This window comes from Alexandromys fortis, unplaced genomic scaffold (assembly GCF_014885135.2).
Source record: "Alexandromys fortis isolate MF-2015 unplaced genomic scaffold, M_Fortis_MF-2015_v1.1 scaffold_369, whole genome shotgun sequence".
NCBI classification, from domain to species: domain Eukaryota; kingdom Metazoa; phylum Chordata; class Mammalia; order Rodentia; family Cricetidae; genus Alexandromys; species Alexandromys fortis.
This window is the reverse complement of record NW_026068250.1, coordinates 436,146-455,776: the sequence shown is the minus strand read 5'-3', so window position 1 is coordinate 455,776 and position 19,631 is coordinate 436,146. Positions and strand designations below refer to the sequence as shown.

At 41.4% G+C, this 19,631-nt stretch overlaps 3 protein-coding genes across 8 annotated transcripts in view; 1 reads left to right on the top strand and 2 right to left on the bottom strand.

The window, feature by feature from the left end:
• Gpbp1l1 (GC-rich promoter binding protein 1 like 1) overlaps positions 1-8,987 on the bottom strand; it is a 40,368-nt gene extending 31,381 nt beyond the window's left edge. The window contains exon 1 of the mRNA XM_050131403.1: positions 8,836-8,987. The gene's annotated coding sequence lies outside the window, so the exon portion shown is untranslated. The remainder of the gene's footprint in view (positions 1-8,835) is intronic.
• A 288-nt stretch (positions 8,988-9,275) lies between these two features.
• Positions 9,276-14,505, top strand: Tmem69 (transmembrane protein 69). Of its 5 annotated transcripts, none has more exons than XM_050131401.1 (4): positions 9,276-9,851; positions 10,965-11,083; positions 11,543-11,642; positions 13,712-14,505. In XM_050131401.1, the coding sequence occupies exons 3-4, from the start codon at positions 11,601-11,603 to the stop codon at positions 14,417-14,419; spliced, it is 750 nt and encodes a 249-aa protein (XP_049987358.1). In that variant the 5' UTR covers positions 9,276-9,851; positions 10,965-11,083; positions 11,543-11,600; the 3' UTR covers positions 14,420-14,505. The 5 variants fall into 5 exon arrangements, with proteins under 5 accessions (XP_049987358.1, XP_049987356.1, XP_049987359.1 ...); XM_050131399.1 differs by having other exon boundaries at positions 11,510-11,642; XM_050131402.1 differs by lacking the exon at positions 9,276-9,851 and adding an exon at positions 9,914-10,765 and having other exon boundaries at positions 11,563-11,642.
• Positions 14,506-15,737: 1,232 nt separating this feature from the next.
• Ipp (intracisternal A particle-promoted polypeptide) overlaps positions 15,738-19,631 on the bottom strand; it is a 40,623-nt gene continuing 36,729 nt past the window's right edge. For both annotated transcript variants that reach the window (XM_050131397.1, XM_050131396.1), the window contains exon 9: positions 15,738-19,076. In XM_050131397.1, coding sequence (XP_049987354.1) covers positions 18,852-19,076 — 225 coding nt within the window. In that variant the 3' untranslated portion in view covers positions 15,738-18,851. The remainder of the gene's footprint in view (positions 19,077-19,631) is intronic.

The window sequence follows — 19,631 nt, the reverse complement described above, 5'->3', positions numbered from 1 at the left end:
GCAGGTTAAGATCCTCCCTGGTAAGCCAGCTCGTGGGCTACACAAAATATTAGAAATGGGTTAGAACAATATGTAAGAGCTAGCCAATAAGAAGCTGGAACTAGCCGGGCCAGGCAGTGTTTGAAAGAATACAGTTTCCATGTAATTATTTCGGGCATAAGCTAGACATGCGGGCGGCCGGGTGCCGGGGACGCAGCCCTGCGGCTCCTATCTCAACATACAATGATAAACATGAAAACGTCATAATGCTTTTAAAAAATGAACAGCTGGGCAGTGCTGGCCCTTGTCTTTAATCCCAGCCCTTGGAGGCAGAGGCAGGTATACAGAGAAACCATGTCTCAAAACAACAACAAAAAACCTGCCAGGCGTGGTACTAGTACTCAGGAGGCGGATCTTTGAGAGCTCCAAGACAGACAAGGCTACACAGAGACCCTGTCTCAAAATACAATAAACAAAATACAATAAACAAAATACAAGCTCTTACATATTGTTCTAACCCATTTCTAATATTTTGTGTAGCCCACGAGCTGGCTTACCAGGGAGGATCTCAAAATACAATAAAAAATACAATAAATAAATACAAAAAACAAAATACAAAAGAAAACATACACAAAAGCTTTCAACTTCATATTGTACTGAGACTACCATAAATAGAAGCAAATTGTACAAATCAAGATTCTTAGTTAAAAACAAAACAAAAGCACATTTAGGTAAGTAAACCAGAAAAGGAATTTACCAATACACCACTGGAGTTCAGAGAATTAGGAGACTTTGATTTGGCAAATATATAAAACAACGGAAGCTAAGCAGAAAAAACCACTGCCATGATCACAACACAGGAAGAGCTGGCTTTGGAAACTGCCTGAGCGAGCAATGTAACCAACTGCCAAAAGAATGAGTTCTAAATTGTCTTTACTTCTTTGTAGTTCACTGCACAACCTGGGTATGCATATTCAAGCACATAGCCTCTTCAGCATTAGATTCATGAAAAACCAATATAAAAGGGGCTGAAATGGCAGAGACAAAATAAACACTGTTATGTCTCAGAGGCTAGAGTCTGACACCAAGCCTGACCACCCAAGTGAGTGTAATCCCCAGAATATATAACATGAAAAAAGAAAACAGATTTCTGAAAGTTGTCCTTTGATCCCCCCTGACTCCCCCACAATGTAAAGAAATGATCTTTTAAAAAGCAATAATAAAAGATCATCTTAAAAATAAATTAGTAGGGGTTGGAGAGGTGGCTCTGTGGTTAAACGCACTGGCTGCTCTTCCAGGGGACCCAGGTTCAATTCCAAGCATGGCAGCTCACAACCATAACTCCAGTTCCTAGGTATCCGACACCCTCACATAGACATACATGCAGGCAAAACACTAGCACATAGAAAATAAACAAATAAATAAATCGGTGATAAACTAACTATTATCATCCCTTCTGTATCTCTGTTCTGAAATCTTCAGAAATAGTAGTAATGTTTTAACTTTCTCAGGTAGCTAATCTTCTCTTTCTAATACTTTGTTACATTCAAAGGACACAAACATTTAATGCAATCACAACTAATATACTACCAAACTAAAAACGAAATCTAAAATCAAACACTTCCAAATAAGAATGACATACTTAAATAAAACAAAGATAAGAAAATTCTACCAGAGCCAAAAATACAAAACAAAGAAGCATATTTATTACCAGATACAATCTGACCATTACTTCTGGCTTTTAAGATTCTGATAATTAAGGGGCCTATATTTATGCAGGATTATGAAACTTTTTTGATGGCAGCTGCTATTTTTTAATTATTCTATTTTTATTTATGTGTGTGAGTGTATGTATGTGTACTATGTGGGTGTGTGGTGTCTATGGAGGTCAGCAGACAATTCCAAGTCACTATATGGATGCTAGGAACCAAACCTGGGTCCTGTGCAAATGCAACAAGTGTTCTTAAGAGCTGAGTCCCAGCCCTGCTTGTTTTAGTCCAAGCTGGCCTCAATCTAACTGAGAAATGTGTGTCAGAGGAAGATGTGAGCTCTAACCTGCTCATCCCTGTGAGTTAGGAACCTATCACGCTGTTTATGAAATTTTAAGATTATTCAAATTTCTTTTTACAATATTAGAAAATGAACCCAGGATCAGGAACTCTAATAATATGCTAAATTCCCAACATTTAAATATTACAATTCCAAGTTGTTGTTGTTGTACACAGAGAAACCCTGCCTTGAAAAACAAAAAACAAAGAATTTCATCTCAAGAAGATGTAGCTCAGTTCACAGAGTGCTTGTCTATCATGCACAAAGCCCTGAGACTGGAAAAGACTGCGAGTTACCACATGGATGCTGGGTATTGAAGCAAAGCCAGGAAGATGGCTCAGAAGGCAAACCCAACAGTCTGAGTTCCATCCCTGGACCCATATACTGGAAGGAAAGAACTAACTCTCAAAAAGTTGTTCTCATGCTGGGCGATGGTGGCGCATGCCTTTAATCCCAGCACTCGGGAGGCAGAGGCAGGCGGATCTCTGTGAGTTCGAGACCAGCCTGGTCTACAGAGCTAGTGCCAGGACAGGCTCCAAAGCCACAGAGAAACCTTGTCTCGAAAAACCAAAAAAAAAAAAAAAAAGTTGTTCTCAAGCCAGGCGGTGGTGGCGCATGGCTTTAATTCAAGCAATGAGGAGGCAGAGACAGGTGGATCTCTGTGACAGATCTACAGCGTGAGCTCCAAGACAGGCTTCCAAAGTGACAGAGAAAACTTGTCCCCAAAAAACAAAAAAGGTAAAAAAAAAAGTTGTTCTCTTGCCTCAATATGTGCCAAAGCATGCATATGCTCATACAAATATGAAAAGGAATTTTAAAAGTCCAATTTGCAAGGTTTAATGGAGCATGCCTTTAATAGCAGCACTTGGGAGGCAGAGGCAGGTGGATCTCTATGAGTTTGAGTGAGGCCAGCCTGGAACCTACAGATCCCAAAAAAAGTAAATGAAAATTTAAACCTTTAAGTACAAATAAGGGATTTCAAGTCAATTTTAAAGTACAGTCAACCTCAGGAAGGAAAAAAAAAATCACAGCCAATCTTAAACCTCATGTTCAATTTTTTTTCATTCCAGTGATTTGGCCTTTATAGTCCTCCCCTCCCCCCCCCCCCCCCCCCGGGGTTTCTCTATAAAACAGTCCTGGCTGGCTGTCCTGGAATTCACTTTGTAGACCAGGCTGGCCTCAGACTCACAGAGATCCACCTGACTCTNCCCCCCCCCCCCCCCCCCCCCCCCGGGGTTTCTCTATAAAACAGTCCTGGCATTAACTCTATAGACCAGGATGGCCTTGAAGGCCTTTATAGTCTTACTAACAAAGTAAATGAGGCTGGCTGTTTACAGAAAAGTAAATTTAATGAGCAGTTTAAAATTAAATTAATTTAAGAAAGACCACTGAAGGCTGAGCAGTGCTGGCGCGCCTTTAATCCCAACACCTGGGAGCGAGATACAGTCAGATCTCTGTGAATCTGAGGCCAGCCTGGTCTTCTGAGTTCTAGGACAGGACAGGACAGGCTCCAAAGGCTAGAGAAACCTTGTCTCAACAAAACAAAACCAACCCCCACCCCCCAAACACACACACACACACACACACACACACACACACACACACACACACACAACAAAAACCCAATCAACAACCAAAAAGACTACTGGTGTAATCTATATACAACGTGTCTGATCCCCAGAACTACTACCACTACACTCCCTCATCCCAACTCCCCCAAAACAGAAAAAGGATGTTGTGATCTTGTACTTCTGTACAACAGCTGGCAAACTCTAAAGTTCTCTGGTTGTGGAATAATGCTTTATGGTCCCTGCCACCAGTGCACTAAAACTAGCACTAACAGTGTGCCTCTAGTGTCTGTTCTGCTGAAAAATTAAGTTTGCCAAACAAATCAGAAAAGGGCTGATTGATTGCTTTAGTAAAGGAAAATAAAGTAATATCATTCCCTTTCTATATCTTTTAATGTATTTGAAGTCATCCATAAAACTCAATTTATATTACAATAGGTAATGAACCTTACAATTAAAGAAGTGCTCTTTAAGAAAAAAAAGAAATATATGTCTGTGAATGCGGTTTGTGTGTGTGTTCTTGTGAATGCAGGTGGATATATGCCACTGCACACTAGAGGTTGAGGACAATCTCCAGTGTCAGTCCATGTCTTCTACCTTGTCTGAGACAGGGTCTCATTTGCTGTTACATTTGCCAGGCTACTAGGTCCATGTACTTCCAGGGATTCTCCTGTCTGTTCCCCATTTCCTTGTAGGAACACTGGACAGCAGACTAGAAATGGTTTCATGAGTTCTGGCTTTATAAATGCAAATCCTCAAGCTTGTAAGGCAAATACTTCATGCCCCGAGCCATCTCCCCAGCTTAAATTTGTCTTTTCTCTTTTTGTATTATATAGCATGTATGTGGAAATCACACAGATTCCAGGGATCAAGCTCAGGTCCCCTCAAGCTTGACAGCTACCCAACTGAGCTATTTTGTCCACCCTAAATTTTGTCTCATCTCAGGATGCTTTAAAATGGTTCATGACCCTTAATATTACAACAGTCTGACTTTCATGTTTAAAGGCAAGCAGCCCAACCTCCATCAATGCAAAAACTAAGCAAACAAAAAAAACTACTAAGGTTAAATGTACTTTAACTCAAGCACTAGAGGCAAAAGCAGGCAGATCTCTGGAGTTTGATGCCAACTAATGCCTACACAGCAAATTCCAAGCCAACCAGGACTACAGAGTGAGACCAGGTCTCAAAACAAAACACAACAGAACAAAAACCCTCAACCAACTAACAAGATCACAACACACACACACATATGCAGCAAGTCAAGCACCATGACAGTCCACTTAGGTTTTTGTGGCCTCAACTGGCTAGCAGACAAATGAGTCTTAGCCTCATTTTTCTCAACTGCAAAGTAAAGAATAAAACATCTGCTTAACATGGCATGATGTTGTACACATGAAATCATAGCTACTTAGGAGGAGGCAAAGCAGGAGGTTCACAGTCCAAGACCTGCTATAGCAACTTAATGAGACCTAGTCTCAAATAATATTAAGGATACAATTAAGAATACGAGTGCTGGGGCTGGAGAGATGGCTCAGTGGTTAAAAGCTCTGGCTGCTCTTCCAAAGGTCCTGAGTTCAATTCCCAGCAACCACATGGTGGCTCACAACCATCTGTAATGAGATTTGATGCCCTCTTCTGGCCTGCAGGGATACATTCAGGCAGAGCTCTGTATACATCATAAATAAAATTAAAAAAAAAAAAAAAAAGAATAAGAGTGCTTGGTTATCATCCAAAAAGCACTCAGTTCAATCAATCTTCAGTATCAGAAAAGCAAAAATAAAAAATAAAAAAACCAAACCCACATTACCATCACAAAGTAATTAAGCCAATAAATAGAAAGCACTTTGAGCTAGACATGGTGGCACATGCTTTTGATCCAAGCCCTTGGGAGGCAGAGGCAGGTAGATCTCTGTGAGACCAGCCTGGTCTTCAGAATGAGTTTCAGGGCAGCCAGAACTAAAAAGAGAAATCCTTGCCTAAAACAAACAAAAAAACACTTGGGCAGCAGCCTCTCCCAGACACATTGGTCTTAATCCATAAAATTAAGATAAGCTATTTTCTGAAAGAAGATTGAGAATTGTTTTAAAAGTTAAGAGCACTGACTGCTCTTCCAGAGGACCTGGGTTCAATTCCCAGCACCCACATGGCAGCTCACAACTGTCTGAAGATCCAGTTGCAGGGGATCACACCAATGCACATAAAATAAAAAATCAAATAAATTAAAAAAAAAAAAACTACACAGAACTGAGTGGTGGTGGCACATGACTTTAATCCTAGCATTTGGAAGGCAAAGGCAAGTGGATGTCTGAGTTCTGAGTTCGAGGCCAGTGGTCTAAAGAAGTAGTTCCAGAACTGTCAGGATTATACAGAGAAACCCAGCCTTGAAAAAAATGATAGATTAGTAAATAAATTATAGGGGTTAGTGACTTGGCTCAGTGGTTAAAAGCACTTGCTTTGCAGAGGAACCTGGGTTCAATTACAAGAATCTACACTGTAGCTCACAACCAACTGTAACTCCAGTCCTAGGGGATCCAAGACCTTCCTCAGACATACATACATGTGGTACACATACATACATATAGGCAAAACATTTATAAGGTTAAATAATAAATTAATAAAAACAAATTGGTGGTATATAGAACAGTGATAGTATGCTTGCAGCATGCACTAGACTCTGAATTCAATGCCCCACATTGAAAACAAAAAGTAGCCGGGTGTGGTGGTGCATACCCTTAATTCCAGCATTGGAAAGGTAGAAGAAGCAGATGGATCTCTGTGAGTTCCAGGCCAGCATGGCTCTACATCAGTGGCTCTCAACCTGGAGCTCATGAACTCCATAAGGGTCGCACATCAGATATTTACATAATGATTCATAACAGCAGAAAAAAATTAGTAATGAAGCAGCAGTAAAATTTTGTTCTTGGGGCTCACCACAACATGAGGAACTGTATTGGAAGTACTGTACAAATTCAGAAATTAGTAATTACTGAAGGATTAGGAAGGTTGAGAACCAATGCTTTATATAGTGAGACTCTGTCCCCCCCAAAAATGTATATACTTATACATGTATACACAGAGAGAAATACATTTCAAGATTTCTTATCATATGCATATATTGAAATGGATGAATGTACCCTTCCCTTCAACTAAGACTTTAAATAATCAAAGATAAGAATTATTAAATTAGGAACTGGAAAGATGGCTCAGATTAAGAGCACTGGCTGCTCTTCTAGAGGACCTGAGTTCAATTCTCAGCAATCTCATGTGGCTCACAATCATCTTTAATGAGATCTGGTGCCCTCTTCTGGTCTGTAGGATACATGCAGGCAGACACTACACATAAAATCTTTAAAAAATTTGTTAAATTAATTCAAAATAAAGGCTTCCCATCCCCTTTCCCCAATTTCAAGAACTCTGAAAGCACACCATAATCAACTGAAAGAATGTCGAGAAGGACAAAGGACCCCTCAGAAGTAGAGTTCAGGTGAATTTCAAGTGAGGCCTCTACCGAGGGCTGTAAGAAATACTGTCAAAACAGAACGCAAGAACTAATCACTTCTGGAAAGAACTTAACATGATTTTCTTGGAAGAACAACACAATAAAAATAAAAAACCCAGGATCTCTTCCAGTGCTCCCATGGTTGAGTCCCAGTACCCACATGGGACTCACAACTGCCCGACTCCATAGCTAAGGGATCCAATGCCCTCTTCTGACCTCAGTAGGACCTGCACGTACCTACATGCAGGCACAATGCCCATACCCATAAAATAATAAAACTCCTAGGAAAAAAGACAAAAACCTTCCTGTTTGAAAGAATGCATGAAAGTAATTGAAACCAACTCTCTGGAAGATCAGATTATCTTGTGAATGGATTTTATCGATCCATTCACAATTAGTATTCGATTTTATTTTTTGAATAGGTTAACAGCTTCAATTCAATCACACCTTTCCAAAAACTAAAATTTGCTGTTGTTTCTGTTTTGAGCCAACAGAAAGAGGACTTTTTTTTAACAGGTACAACCACCTGGTATTCCACTCCTGAAGGTTTTCACTTGCAAAATCATTTTTCTATTTTCTTTATTTTATTTGCAAAATTGTTATTTTATACACACCTCATACCCTTCATGGAATGAGGTGAAAACGACATTTAGAAAACAGGAGATCTCCAACAAACTATATATCAAGCACGCAGTTTTTATATGAGATTTACAGAGGAAAAGCAAAAAACCCATTAACTAACTTCAGGTTTTCCAAGTAAGCAATAGATATCAAAGTTAAACTACTCAACATATTATACAAACTCAGATCACAAAATGGGCACACAAAACTGGTACCACAGCACAATTTCAGTAGTATTCGCTACTACCAAAAAACAAAAAAAAAAAAAAAAACAAAAAAAAAAAAAAAAAAAACCGCACCCTTTCTTATGTAAACTTTAAAAAAAAACTTCCTGAACCTCACCTTTGTTTTCATATTGCTAACATGCTTAGGCCAACTGCAACAAGGGCCAGTTAACGTCCCATAGTGAAAAAACGACCGAAATGTTATTGTATTTGAGCATTTAAACAGGGTACTTCCCCAGGCTACACCCATTTTAGATTCAGTATTTTTTTTTAATTTTATAGGCTGGGGAGATTTAGCATGGAATAAAAATGACTATTCAAGCCACTTCAAAATCAATCAGTCCTCCTTCCCAATGGGACGGAGTTTGGTAGCGGGCTGGTAAGACCATCTGAAGGAAAAGGTCTCACTAACCCGGAGAACCCGAACTCAGGGCGTGAAAGTTCCCTTTCCCCTAGATATCCCACATTTGACTTACACGACTTTTCCCTCGTTAAGTTTCTCTTAACTGGAAAACAGAAGCCTTCGGCTCTTATTTTAAGGAAAGGGAAGGAAAGGCGTTAACGAAGTCACACCACCACCACCTAGCCGGAACTCTTGGAAAGGAGCCGGAGCCGCAGGTGAGCGTTTCCGACCCAGAACCGAAGTTGAAGTCGGAGCGCTCTGGAACCGCCGCGGCGACGCTAGTGTGCAAGGCTCCTCCCGTTGGGGGGAGGGGGACGTTCCAACGAGACGACTCCCACTTCCTCTCGCCCACCCCGGGCGGACCTACACCAACCACCTGTGCAAGACCTTCTTCCAACTAGTTTTCCTAGACGGCCAGCCAGGCGGCCGGCAGAGCCCGTGCCGGGGCGACTCGAGGGCCACTTCTGCTCGCTGTGCAGAACTCGCACTCACCCGGCAGCGGCGGGGCTACGGTCAAGGGCGAGTCGCGACGTCTAAGAAGGCGTCCCCGGCTTCTCCGACCAGCAGAGGTGACTAGCCCACAACCATAACAAAGCTCTTCCCAAAATGGCTGCCCGGCCCACAAGGCTCAGGAGGGGGCAGAGCAGGCCGAGGAGGAGCGGCGACCGACTGGGCCCGCCCCCTGCCGCTCCGGCCCGCCTCCCACACGCCCACTAGCAAAGGCGCACGCGCAGGCGCACCACCATGCCAGGGTGACCCAGCTCGGGCGCCCGCCGCTCGCTCAGGAAACGTTGGTCCGCTCCCGCAGCGGTTATGCCCCGCCCCGCCCCGCCCCGGCGCCCTTCAGCGCGACAGGGGGCGGCCGGCTCGCCCTTCCGCAAAGCCTTTCGCCTGTCTCGCGCAGCTCGTGAGGCGGGGACCAGCCGTGCTCAGCACTTCCCCTTAAAGCTCCCCGCGGGAACTCCGGCCTGGGAGCACGTGAACATGGGCGGGTCTATTTGTACCAGTTCTTCCCCGCCCATTCTTTCTTCGCCTTCTCACACCTCACGCGGAGGCCAGATACTTCGCTAACTACCAGAACTAGCAAAGCAGTTACGGAAGGGCGTGTTTTCCGATCCCTGCACACCTCTCGCTCTTCCTTTCACGTGCGCGCGTCGTTGAGACTCTGGCCCTTGGCGTGCCATAGACCCCCAGCACTAGAAGCATGCGCAGCGGTGTCGGGCGCGCTACCCGCCGGGAGTTGTAGTTCTTGGGCATTGCAGGCGTCAAGGAGCCACCCGGGCGCAGGTTGGAATTCTGGTCAAGCCAGGTCTTTGCTAATAGACTCCTGGGCCTATTAACACTCCATTGGGTATTAAACGACAGGAAAAGGCGGTGCAACCAGACCAGAGAAGTGAATAAATGTGAAGGCCTCGGTAGCCAGTCGCGTCTCTCACTTCTAGAATCTAAAACTTCTGCATGTTGTAGTACCTAGAGGAGTGGAAGAATTGGCCACAGTGGGCCCCTAAGTAAGTGAGCTCCGATTTGTTTTCAGCTTTTTGCACAAAGATCCAAGATCGCTCATATTGCTTGGTGCCTGTTCTTTTGGCTGGCTGACGGCAGATGGGAGGCACGAAATCGCACAGTGGATAAGTTTTTTAAAAAAATTACTTCCTGGATGACATCCAAGGCCCTTAACGCCACACCTTAATTCAGTGTGCATTTTGCGCCTAGGCCTCTCTTCTTCTTAGTAATAGTAAAGAGAGTGGAAGTAAACACAGTAATAAAGGACTCAAATGCAAAAAAGGAAGACTTTTTTTTTTTCATTTCTGGAAAGCCCCGTTGTTCTTCGCAAAGTTAAGCGTTCCAAGCCAGCAGAGTAACACACTAATATCTTGTCTTTAAAAAAAAAAAAAATTCCGTGGATACTAATTGGTCTAACTCGAAGTCTCCTCCTACCTCCTTCCGCTACCATTAATGGGATTGTTTCAGAACTTGTACCCTACCTTCCTGAACTGCTAGATACATTACGAATCCTGGAATAGAGACTAGTAAAGTACCTTGAAGTCAACACCAATTAGAATTAAATTTTAAACTAATCCCCGGGGCTGCAGGCTGCTCAGTGATTAAAGGCGCTTACTGCTCTTACAGAGAATTCCAGTTGAGCTTCCAGCAACTGTATCGTAGGAGATCCGCACCTCTGATCTTAGTGGGCACATGCACTCAAGTACACGAACACACCCAAATATAAAAATAATATAATATAATTGAGGGAGGGAAGCGCCCCCAAACGGAAAGAGGAGAGTTGGAACTTGCTGTAGTAAGTTCCCACCCGGACACATTTTTCTGATCTCAGGAAGTGGGGTTGTGTAATTCCAGTGGCCGGAAGTTCTCTTTCTGGTTGAATTTGTTGTTCAGATCTTCCGCCGCGTGATGGTGGCAAGTATGTATTAAGGACTGTGAAGGGTACGCTTTGGGCAGGCGGTGGGGGCGGGGTCACTAAGGGCTGGTAAATAGGAGATGTATTGTCATCCTAGGCGTCTCAAGACTCCTAAATTCCGCTCCTATCTCAAAAATGGCTTGAGACGCTCAGTGTGGTTATTACATTAACGACATGAAAATATTTTATCGTTTTCACGCAGATTGGGCTTTCTGTCCTTAATTCGCATGACCTGACGACTCTAGGCTTCAGCCTAACACTTTCTTTAAATATTTCCCAATTGGAAAACAACGTGGTACAGCTGTTACGAAGTTCTAAAAGGTATACAGTTAATATATGTAAAACATGTAGTTACCTTGCCCGGTTCACAACTAAGCTATATTTGTGGCTGCTATCATTATTGTAAGTGTAATAATTCCTAAGCTCTGAAGTAGACAATAATTAAAGACGATAGTTAATGGGAACAAAAGTTATAACTGTGAGTTTTAAAGATAAGACTAGCACCTAAGGAAGTGGTAAAGATGTTTACTAAATCCAGATATTCAGTTTCTGCACATTGCTCTTTTTGGACAGCCAAAACTAAAACTGGGGGGAGAGGGGGAGGATAGTATTTCCTTAATGTTACTCTTTGAGAATTTTTTTCAAAAGAAATCATGTTCTATTGAGGAGATTCTTATGATTTATTACTTTTGTAAAATTAATGCATAAAATGAGGACAACAAAATGATATGTTGTTTTCTGTATAAGCACCTTTGCTTCAAATTGAGCTATCCCACTCAGCTGCAAACTATATTAATCAGCACTGCATCTTCTGGAACAAGACTGAATAGAGACCAGTATGCTTCACTTCATCCAGAAATTTTCTGGAGCCTCTTCAAAGGTTAGTTGAGCACTATTTGTCAATAACTGTCTGACTAGGGCAAATATATACACACACACCTCATGTATTCTAGTGAGGAAGGAGAACAATGAGTAAATTATGCATAAGTAAAATATTTGCTATGTCAAGTAGAAACTGTTGTGGAGAACTATACATTAGGGAAGAAGAACAGGGAATATCGACAACAAACAGGAACAGGAGAGATAGTTCGGCCTTGCCTGCTGGGGCCTTAGTTTGATCCCAGCACCCATGTTGGATGGTTTTACAACCAGTTACTCCAGCTCTAAAAGACTTGAAGTCTAAGGGCACCCACCCACACACAAGTAAGAATAAGTCCTACCAGAAAATAACAGACAGGATTTTATAACATAAATAAAAGGGTCAGAAATGAAGGAATGGCCATGTAGGTAGCTGAAGGAAAAGCATTCTCCTTTTGGAGACAAAAGGAATAAAGGCCAACATGAGATCATTCTTAGCATGGTTTTTTTTGTTTTGTTTTGTTTTGTTTTTTGTTTTTTGAGACAGGGTTTCTCTGTGGCTTTGGAGCCTGTCCTGGAACTAGCTCTGTAGACCAGGCTGGTCTCGAACTCACAGAAATCTGCCTGCCTCTGCCTCCCAAGTGCTGGGATTAAAGGCTTGCGCCACCACCGCCCGGCCTTAGCATGTTTTTTTTTGAAGGCTTACCAAGACTCTTAAATAGCTGTTCCTTTTTAATTTTTTTAAAAATATTTATTTATTTATTATGTATACAATATTCTTTCTGTGTGTATGCCTGAAGGCCAGAAGAGGGCACCAGACCTCATTACAGATGGTTGTGAGCCACCATGTGGTTGCTGGGAATTGAACTCAGGACCTTTGGAAGAGCAGGCAATGCTCTTAACCGCTGAGCCATCTCTCCAGCCCTCCTTTTTAATTTTTAAATAATTCCTTTTTAAAAAAAATTCTTTTTAGATTTTTTTGATGGTTATAAGTTTGCTTTATTGTATGTGATGAAAATAACAGGCCAAAAAAAGGTCATTTTTATTATTTGAATAGTTTTACAAATTGTTACTTGTAGAAATGAAAACAGGCATCCACAAAGGCAAGAAAGAAAACAAATGGGAAGATTTTAATAATCTGTTTCTCTTCACCTTCACGGGCTGAAAACAGGTCTGCCTGTCAGTCAGCAAGTGCCTCTTGCCTCAGTCTTGAGGGTGGTTTGAGTTTGGGGAACGGTTCATCAAGAATTCCTCAAGTTCTTTCATTGTCCAAGCTCTTATGGTTTGCTTCCATGTGCAAGTGAACATTTTTCATTCGACGCTTTAGAGAGGGTTCTCCATATATGCTGATTTCAGCTATGTTCCCAGAGTCGACAGTGTCCACTGTCAACCAAATCTTGCCATTGAACCGCTCTAATGGGACTGAGGGTTGTGTTGGGCCAAAGATCCTTTTTGCCACCCAGGTCTCCATGTGGAGTACGATAGGTTCACAGATTTCATTCTGAGGCCGCGGGGACACAGGTGGAGAGCTAAGCTTCTCTGAGGGAGGGTCCCCCATTGGTCTATTCGGCTTGTGGTGGGCATCACTAATGTGGGCCTCCATACTGGAACTTTCCATGAGCAAGGCCGAGGAGCTGCTAGAATTTTTTTTTTTTTGTTTTGTTTTGCTTTTTTGTTTTTCGAGACAAGGTTTCTCTGTGGCTTTGGAGCCTATTCTGGAACTTGCTCTTGTAGACCAGGCTAGCCTCAAACTCACAGAGATCCACCTGCCTCTGTCTGGGATTAAAGGCATGTGTCACCACTGCCTGGCTAGATTTTTTTTTTAAATGTGTATATATGTGCCATTGTATACAGTGCATGTGGAGGCAAGGAAAGGGTGTCCGATCTTGGAACTAGAATTACGGCTGGTTGTGAGCCACCATGTAGAATGGGGATCAAACCTGGGTACTCTGGAAGAACAGTCAGTGCTCTAAATCATCAAGACATCTCTCCAACCCCCAAATTATATGTGTATGGGGTTTTGCCTGTATGTATGTCAGTGTACATGTTCTTATTTTTAAACTTTGTCTCCTGGTTGTTTTTCCTTTACAGCTGCTGAAGTACCCTTTTACAGTGAGATTCAGAGCCAGCAGAATAGATGTACTTTCTCCCAAGACATCGTTTCAGCAGAACCTTTCCCCTTTGTCGCCAAGGCTTTCGACATCATTTCAAGTGTGTATGAACAACATACAATGCTATCATGCATCACCATGCAACTTTAAAAGACAGCAGAAGGAAGCAGTTGTTCCCTCCAGGACACCAAGCAGCATCACTTACCTACCTGATAGCCCAAAGCCAGCATTATACATAAGTCTGGTGGGGTTAGTCCCCTTTATTGCTCCACCACTCACCATGGTCATAACAAAGTCTTATATCCCCATATTAGCGTTTACTCAGATGGCTTATGGAGCCACTTTCCTAGCTTTCTTGGGAGGGGTTAGATGGGGCTTTGCCCTGCCAGAAAGCAGTCCAGCCAAACCAGACTACATTAACTTAGCTAGTAGTATGAGTCCTCTTCTGTTTTCATGGGCAGCTGTCCTCTTTTCTGAAAGACTCAGTGAAGCCATTGTCACAGTAATAATGGGTTTAGGTATAGCATTACACAATGAACTTTTCCTTTTGCCACATTATCCCAACTGGTTCAAAGCCTTGAGGATAGTAAGTACTTTAGTGGCTTTTTTCTCATTTGTAGTCACTTTAATACTTAAAAGTATTTATCCAGAAAAAGGGCCCAAAAGTTTTGTTGAAGTAGAAAAATAAAACCACTTTGCTGTGGAATAATCCTTCTGTTCTGTGCACTGTGAAGACATGTTGCTCTCCTTGTTAATAAAGAGCTGATTGGCTGATGGCTAGGCAGGATTTTTGGGACCGAGAATGCTGGGGAGAAGGGTGGAGTCAAAGGAAGCAGGATGGGAAGTAAGTACTTGAGGTACATGAGCCTGGGGCACACAGATTAATAGAAATGGCTATATTATCAGAGCTAACTAAGAAACAAGCTTAAGCTATCAGCTGAGCATTTATAATATTAACTCTCTGTGTGATTATTTGGGGAGTGGCTGGTGGGACTGAAAAGTCCACCTAAACTACATTATTGATATTATTTGCTACTTGGCTGTAAGTCTTGCAAACTTGCGGGTTTTTTTCAGTTATGTCATGGAACATATGTTCACAGAGTACACTGCCTATGGGACATGTGTTCACAGGGAATACTGCCTTCAGAGACCAGAAGAGGGTATTGGAGTCCCTGGAGCTGGAGTTACAGACAGGCAGTTCTGAGCCTCTCAGCGTCTGGCTGGGAATAAAACTTGAGTCCATAACAATACATGTTCTTGACCACTGAGCCTGAGCCCTTTATTTCTCACTTGTACAGTTGCATGTTAGCATCACACTTGGGTTCCTTGTTTGGCTCTTTTTTTCCTCCCACTGGTGGGAATTTATTCTTCATGGCCATTTTTTTTTTCATTTCTAAAAATTACTTCTTTTAGTCAAGTGATGTTGGCCCATGTGTTTAATTACAGCACTCAGGAGGCAAGAGCAGGTGGATCTCTGAATTCAAGGTCAGACTGGCCTACAGAGCAAGTGCCAAAACAGCCAGGGCCACACAGAGAAACCTGTCTGGAAAAACAACACACAAAAAAAATGTTTGTTTGTTCGTCTCACTAACAACTCTGGCTGTCCTGGAACTTGATATGTAGGCAAGGCTGGTCTAAAACTCGCAGAGATCTGCTTGCCTCTGCCTCCCAAGTGCTGGGATTCGAAATACTATTTTCTAAGTAATTCATCTTGAAAATCCTAATCCTTTATTGTGTCATATGAGGTTAGTTTACATCATCTTTTTGTGAATTGTATAGTCATCTACTTAAACATTTCAGTGTTTGAATTATATTGAGAACAACAAAAGACAAATTGAAAAATCTTCTATTAGAGTCTTGGAAGTATGAAGTCACATTTCATGAAAAGAATACTCCTACTTCATTAGGAAGTCCATGACACCCTGAAAATAAAGGTATTTCTGTCAATTTGTATAGCACTTACCACTGGAAATTGCAATGTGTAAGCCTTTTTTTTTTTTTTTTAGAGTTCCAGGACAATCAAGGTTACACATGGAGACCCTGTCTAAAAAAACAACACAACAACAACAACAAAAAATTTAAAATACAACCAGGAGTTTTGGACTACACCCTTAATCCAGAGGCAGGAGGATCTACTAACAAGTTATAGGACAGCCAATGCTACATAGAGAGGCCCTGTCTCAAACATAAAATAATGACAAAAGTATTGCTTTGCTTTGTTTGATTTTCTTTTCCTCCTAGAAATTGAACCTGTGCTTCATAAATGCTATAAAAGCACTGCTACTGAGCAATACATCCCTAACCTAACACCCTGGAATTTTAACTTAAAACCCTGGGCTGGGGGCTGGGAAATAATACACACTTAATTAACTGTTCAGGTAACTTCTGAGCTGATCATACATAAGTACCAAATACTGAATGTCTTGATATTTCATTTCTGCTACAGGCATATGTGTGTTATGTGTGTGATCATATCCCTTGCCATTTTTGTCTGGTACTGGGCAATTATGAGAATTGAACTAGTATTTTGTGAATCTGTTTTAGCACGTTCTCTAAACAATAGGAGCACATGAGTTAGCTTAACTAGACTTGAATACTCTTGGTATTCATTCTCTGACATCTAGATCCTAACTTTAAACTTTCAGGCTATTTCACAGAAGGAGGCATTGCTTTCTGTCTGTGCTATATAACAGTTAAATGCTGATCAAAGGTTTTCTATCTAATAAGGTGTTGATGTGTCTAACAATATACTGAAAGACCTTAAATGAGAAATCATAACCTTGAGGCAGCCAGTTAAACTGAAAGCACACAAACCCTTAATAATGTGGCTCTTAACTCGCTAGCAAAAATAAAAGCAGTGATCACAGCCTTCAGAATTCAGTATAAAACATTCTTTTTTTATTTTTATGGTTTATTTAACTTTTATTTTATGTGCATTGGTGTGAAAGTGTCAGATCCTTTGCAACTGGATCTTCAGACAGTTGTGAGCTGCCATGTGGATGCTGGGAATTGAACCCGGGTCCTCTGGAAGAGCAATCTGCTCTTAATCACTGAGCCATCTCTCCAGCCCAGTATAAAACATTCTTAAGAATGATATCAGGGGAAACAAGTTTCAGGAGCAGTTTTAGATTCAAGGTAGTTATAACTCACAATATTTGTCTATATAAATCCCTGATAAAGATCTGAAATGATTGGGATTGGAAGTGTTTTGGACTTCAGAATACACCAGGTTTTAGACTATGTAGCATTTATCAGCTGAGCATCCCTATTCTGAAAATCAGAAATAAAAAATGAAACAAATTCAAAGTATTTTTTTGCATTGGGTGTCAGCATTCAAAAGTTCTCTGATTTCAGATTAAAGATGCTCAAAGGTGTACCTACTGAGCCAAGTATGATGGCTCATACCTGTTACCCAGCACTCCCAAGGCTGAAGCAGGAAGACTGTTGAGAGTTCAAGGATAACTTGGGCTGCATAGTGAGACTATCCCCAAAACAAAAACAGACAATCAAGACCAGCAAAAAACAAAACATAAAAAGTTGCAACTACAATTTATCTTTCTCCAAGCCACCAGGCAGTAGCACTATACTAAGCTATTACATAGGCTTATCCAAGTACAAGTAAATTAAACAAAGCTTAATAATCTAACAAAAGCACCTCTTCCTAAAACTAAATAGATAATCTTGGTGACTAGAAAATAAAGAAGAAACTTCTAAGCACATAATAATGCCTGGGGATCCCCATTGCACACTATTTCAATCAAGAACTTATCTAAAGATTGGAGAGACGGCTCAGCAGTTAGGAACACTGGCTCTTCCAGAAGACCCCAGCAACCACAACCACTAAAACCATCTATAATGCCAAATCCCAGACAAAACTTCAGGTAAAATACTCATATATATACCTTGTAAAATATTTTTATTTAACTTTATTTTATGTGCATTGATGTGAAGGTGTCAGATCCCCTGCAACTGGATCTTCAGACAGTTGTGAGCTGCCATGTGGATGCTGGGAATTGAACCTGGGTCCTCTGGGAAGAACAGTCAGTGCTCTTAACCACAGAGCCATCTCTCCAGCCCCAACTCATACATATTTTTAAAAACTCAACTGTCATCATGGGGGACTAGAAAGATGGCTCAAAAAATAGAAGCACTTGCTGCTCTTTCAGAGGACCTAAGGTTCAGTACCCTGCACCCACATCAGACAGCACCTTAACTCCAGTTTGGGGACACTACATCCTCTTCTGGCCTCAGCAGGCATCTGTATACACATGGTGCACACAGACAAGTAGACACACACACACACATACATAGAAATTTTAAAAAAATAAAACTTTCTAATCAAAACAAAAAATAGGAGTTGGTAAAAATCTCTCAGACTATCAAAAGCAGAAGCTTACCTATCTAAATAGATATGCTGGGCATAGTGGCATAGAGGCATAGACCTTTAATCCCAGCACTTGGGAGGCAGAGGCAAGCAAATCTCTGTGACTTTGAGGCAGGCTTGGTCTATGCAGAAAGTTTTGGAACAGCCAGAGCTATGTAGAGATACCCTGTCTCAAAAACAAACAAAATCCAAATGGATATTTACTATATGCCCTTCCTAATAGTCTAATGCTTTTATTTGGGGATGGTAAAAAGTCCTGCCATTGAAGTACAGTTTCACTAGCTTTTCTCTATAGGTTTCACAGCATGGAAACTATGTTCTGGACTAAGTTGTGAATTAAAATAGAAATCTTTAAACTGTCTCAGAGATGATCATTTATTGTATACAGGCTATATTACAATTTGAACTGCACTAGAGAAGTAGCCAAAGGCACTATTTCCCAGAAGTTTCTAAACAAACAATTTTTACAATTAGGATTATATTGATAACTGAATAACTGTAAGGCATAAACACCATTTCTATTGTTGTTAAGCTTTGCAAACTTATGAGTTCTTTATTAAGATATATTCCATATCTATTCACATTTAAACTTTAGAAAAAGATCACTCTTATCTATCTATCTATTCAATACATATCCTCAAAAGAATCAGAGGGCCACATCACAAATACAAGTTTGATTTACAACAGGTCAGAACCTACATTTCCAAATGCTACTTGTACTTTTATGCTTTCTGTGTCATAGTACAGCAACACCACCTTCACAGCGACTCGTGATCATGTTACCAATTTCTGTCCATGTATCTGAATGAGGGTTATAAACTTCAACTGAGTCCAAGGTACCTGGGGCCAAGAAATCATGGCTAGAAGAGCGGCCTCCAGAAACATACAGGAGACCATTGACCGCCACAACGCACATGCCTGCTCTGGGCACTTTCATTGAAGCAACTTCAACCCACTTTTCCTAGTAAAGTGAGAAAAGAATTAACATTAGTACTGTCACAAAATGATAAAATCTTGAAATCATATATCCTAGTCGTTATATGTCTAAATTCAAACCAAGAAAGTAAGTAAAAAGGCAGGGGATCCCAATGAGTTGGAGACCAGCCTGATCTGGACAGCAACTTTCCAGGCAGCCAACAATACATGGTGAGACTCTGTCTCAAAGAAGAATGTAATAGTAATAAAATAAAATATATAAATGAAAGGGAAAGAAGAGAGGCTGGAGAGATGGATCATTAGTTAAGAGTACTTGCTACTTCCAGAGGACCTGAATTTAAATCTCAGCACTCATATCTGATGGCTCACTACCATCCATACCTCTAACTCCTGGGGGCTGATATCCTCATCTGACCTCTGCAGATATCTGAACACACATGGAAGCCACAGACACACACATAGAAAAAAAAAATAATAAACCTTAGCCGGGCGATGGTGGCGCACGCCTTTAATCCCAGCACTTGGGAGGCAGAGGCAGGCGGATCTCTGTGAGTTCGAGACCAGCCTGGTCTACAGAGCT